We start from the raw sequence: 4,295 nt of genomic DNA, 5'->3' as shown, positions 1-4,295 counted from the left end.
AATGGCCATAATGTAAATAAAATCAGGATTCCCAAAATACTGCTACATTATTTTTGGCACCGCAGTTGTTGTATTCTAGTATTCCATCTTTTAATATTCATCATGACTTTATTTTATTTTTTTGTTTCTTTTTTATAGGGTTATTGTTTTAAATGGACATGCATAAAAATATAAACATTTTTATCTGTATTTATAAATTTCATACTAGGGAGGAGTAATGCCTTATAAATGATAAATTGGAGCCTTACTAATGCCTTAATAGTTAATGGTGTGATATTTTTATAAAGTGTCACTCCTTCATTTTTCCTTGAATGCTACTCCCACTGAGTTTCATCCATAGAATGGCAGTGATTTTTGTACTGCAGGCAAAGTATTTGGAGTTTTGCTTAAAGAGTTGATTTTTAACCAGACATTCCTTCTTGTTTGCTAAACCCCAAGCAAGCTTTCATGTGACCTTTACTAAAAAAAACATTATTCTGTCTAAGGCCTGTTTCACACGACTATGAGATTCTTGAATCACCTGCCTGACCATGGGTCTGATTACTTACACAGTCTGGGCAAATGATCAAATCTCCAGAGTTACTGTGGTTTTAAACACTGTTCATTTTACAATTAAAAAAGGACCATTGTTCTCCTAGACTATTTTATAGACAATTTAAAGTGTACAAGTTGATGATTTTAACATCTAATAAAATCACTGTGCTTTCATAAACTATTTCATTAAAGGTTTAAGTACATTTGTCAGTGCAGACAGATATCAGTGGTGCACTGTGGATGCATGCTGGTTCACTAGTGTTTGCATATAAATCCAGTAAATGCAAGACCTTTTTTTCTCTACATGGTTATATATAGCGGCAGCAACGAACGCAGCAAAGGTTAGTAAAACACCTGTCCTGCTGCATCCCATACAACAGAGGACAGACAAAGAGAACTGCACAAAATGATTGCCAATCACACGTTTGGATAGCAACTTTAAACAGCCACAAGGGGGCGGTGTTACTTTACTTTAATTAACATTACTACAGCGTCAGTAGACTTATCAGATAGAAACATTGGGAACTGAACATGTTAGGCATGGAGTGTATTTCCATTTATGTGTGTTAACAAAGAACATTTTCATATATAACGTGATACTAATATCGTTATTGGAAACAGTTTGGAATAAGGAATCACGTTGCGGCGTTACCTTAATTGTTATTAGCTAATTTACTGTTAACTTACGGCGTAAAAGAAAGCAGTGTCAGATTACGTTTTATTTTTATTTCAGAAGTGAAATTTGATTGTAAACGGCGTTTTAATACTGTCTATAGTTTATCCTCATGACCCAGACAGTCAGTGCTGTACTAGGCGGCAGTAGCTGAATGAAGCAGACGGGAGGAAGTGGCTGTTAATGCAGCTCCACACCTTTCCGGTGTAGCAGCACTGCGACCAGCTCCACTCAAAGGAGAAAGGCGAGAGCTGGGTGTATTTCTGGAGAAAGGAGGGATAGATAAGAGGTAGGTAACTTATATTGGAATTAACAGTTTAACCGATAAAGATATGTCCCAGTCATTTTGTCATTGACGTGTGTATTATTCGTCCAGATAAGATTAGTTTTCTTAAGCTAACTACCGTTAGCTAGTTAGCCCGCGGCTAGCTAGCTAGGCAACAAGCTAGCTAATGTTAGCCTACTACCTGTGTGAAACAGCCACGAGCGATAGCTAGCTAATTTTTCATGTCTGACCCTCCCACCGAATCTCATTTCAGGGGGGACAGGAGTTACGCGAGTGGGTACATGTGCTGCTGAGTCACAGAGGTTATTCTCGAAGTCGTCCCTTCCTGCACAGCAAAGTTTCCCCGCACAGCGCTTGATGGAGTAGCCACAGAAAGCAGCTTTTCTCCTTTGGTAGAGAACAAGGGCGCACCCGGTGAAGAGGACCGCCAGACACCGACACCACAAGGAATTCACAAGTACCGCGGCTTTTTGAAGGGGAGGCCTTATATACTCACAGCGTCTACTACCCTTCACTTTTTAAATCGACTGTGCCCAAATTTCACACACCGCTTTGTGTTGTTTTACACAATACAATGAACGCACAGCAGCCGCTGGTGTCAAGTTCTTAACCTCACCGTGCCATGTTGTGTATAGGCCCCGAAACCCGTGTGATTTACTGAAGGTAAATGTCCCCGCTCTCAACAGGATCCTGACAGACTTTAACGAGAAGTCCCGAAGTCCTGATAAGGTTTGACATGCTTAAGGACTTTTGACTTTCTAACCTTCAGTCGCTCTTCAGAGACATGTTTTCACCAGTAAATATATTATAAAAACTGAAGTTGTAATCTTAAGTGAGTAATTACCAAAACGGTATCTGAAACTTTTCTCAGTAGGCGCAGAATATATATGCACAAGAGTTCAAAATGGGGAAAATGCTCTCAAAAATATTTGGCAACAAGGAGATGAGAATATTGATGCTTGGACTTGATGCTGCTGGAAAGACAACAATCCTTTACAAACTGAAACTCGGACAGTCTGTGACCACAATCCCTACAGTCGGCTTCAATGTGGAAACTGTGACCTACAAAAATGTCAAGTTCAACGTATGGGATGTTGGAGGCCAGGATAAGATTCGCCCCCTGTGGCGACACTACTACACGGGCACCCAAGGGTTAATTTTTGTGGTGGATTGCGCGGACAGGGATCGCATCGACGAAGCAAGGCAGGAACTTCACCGCATCATTAATGACCGGGAGATGAGGGATGCCATCATCTTGATATTCGCCAATAAGCAAGACCTTCCGGATGCCATGAAGCCACACGAAATCCAAGAGAAGCTCGGATTGACCCGCATCAGAGATAGGAATTGGTATGTTCAGCCCTCCTGTGCGACCACAGGTGATGGACTATATGAGGGCTTGACATGGCTAACCTCAAATTACAAATCTTAATGATTGAGTTGCTGACTGTTTTAGGTCAAAACTATAATAAAGTTGCAAGTAACAAATAACTTCTCAAAATGAGTATGGTTAAGAAAAGTTGATTATTTCCCATTTATTTTTTATTACTATGTTTACCCCATGACTAATTTATCTCTAACTGGGTTTGCCGGCTTAAAATTCGCTTGTACTCTGTAGCAGGCCTATATCACATTCATTATTTCTGGGGCTTGCTTGATGAATATTGAGTTAATTGGTCCTAAGGTTGAAGCCACAGAAATCACCGCCTTTGCCTATTCTTTCTCCTGTTTTGTATAATTTTTCTAATGAAGCTGAAGTTTTTATCTTAATTCTTGGACTAAAGCTTGTTTCAAGGTTCTTCGGTCTCTGTTGCATTGAACTTGGATTTTTTTTCTTCTTCTTCTAAGGTGAGCTCTTTAATGTTATGTAGCCTACATGGAGGACTTTGACATTTGTTTTAAGACAGTACTGTGATGAAAAGTATTCATTCTCAATGGTATTGAGAAAAAAAAATTTCACCAATGCTTACATTTCATTCTCACCAGTTGGGGCATCAGAGGAGGGAAAATAATGACTTTGGACATGTTTTGTTACCCCTCTCGGTACCCTTATGTGGGCTATATATTTAACTGATTGACCTTTTTGTGTCATGTCTTGATACCTAATTGTGCTGAATATTCAACAAATAGGCCTCCAGTAACTTTTAAACATGCTTGTCGGGATGCATTTTTGATTTTTGGGTAATGCGTAGTCTGTCGACTCAATCTTTCCAAAGGAATGTCATTCAGTTCTGAGCTCTCAATCTGATACCACAGTTGATTAGCCTCAGCAATGGGACATTATATGATAGCCTATATCTGTAGCATGAGTACGAAAGTACATTAACCCTACATCAGAATCCATCTGTCACGCAGTCAGAGGGAGCTGTTTACTGGTGAAATGTTGAATGACACTTTGTGGTGCAGCTCTTACTCCTATTTTGACTGGGGGGTACCATGTACAGAACAATGTCATTGTAATGTCTTATTAAAAAAGTGATTTTAAATCTTCTATGTCTCTGTTTTTTCAAGAGTAAATGTAGTTGGTGGTTGACGCAACATTTTCAGGTTTTGGTAAACTTTTAAAAGCAGAAAAATGTAATAGGAAGTTTGTTTCAATGTGTGAGAAACTCAAGCTTACAATTCAAGTGTTAAAAATTCTCCCTCTGCTCAGTGGTATTCTCCATAAATGTTTATATGTTCACCCCTTAGACTAAGTTGCTGGCCTCAGTTCCCTTGCCAGTAAATGGGGGGGGATGTACAAAACAGGAAGTCCCGACTGCTGTTCTTTTTGGAACAACAACAGAGCCACATGGTAGTTTG

General features: G+C 39.5%; 1 protein-coding gene across 1 annotated transcript; it reads left to right on the top strand.

The window, feature by feature from the left end:
* The first annotated feature begins 1,045 nt into the window (after window positions 1–1,045).
* arf6b (ADP-ribosylation factor 6b) lies at window positions 1,046–3,979 on the top strand. The gene is made up of 2 exons (XM_082516067.1): window positions 1,046–1,496; window positions 1,747–3,979. Exon 2 carries the CDS (start codon window positions 2,398–2,400, stop codon window positions 2,923–2,925), a length of 528 nt encoding a protein of 175 aa, XP_082372193.1. The 5' UTR covers window positions 1,046–1,496; window positions 1,747–2,397; the 3' UTR covers window positions 2,926–3,979.
* The last annotated feature ends 316 nt before the right edge of the window (window positions 3,980–4,295 follow it).

The sequence above is a fragment of the Aulonocara stuartgranti genome, assembly GCF_965226115.1.
Source record: "Aulonocara stuartgranti genome assembly, chromosome: 19".
Classification (NCBI taxonomy): Eukaryota; Metazoa; Chordata; class Actinopteri; order Cichliformes; family Cichlidae; genus Aulonocara; species Aulonocara stuartgranti.
The sequence above is the reverse complement of the archived record's forward strand: the minus strand, read 5'-3'. Positions and strand labels throughout refer to the sequence as shown.

What these genes read in the sequence shown, in the direction of transcription:
- arf6b (XM_082516067.1), top strand. Translation starts at nt 2,398, where the DNA reads ATGGGGAAAATGCTCTCAAAAATATTTGGCAACAAGGAGATGAGAATA.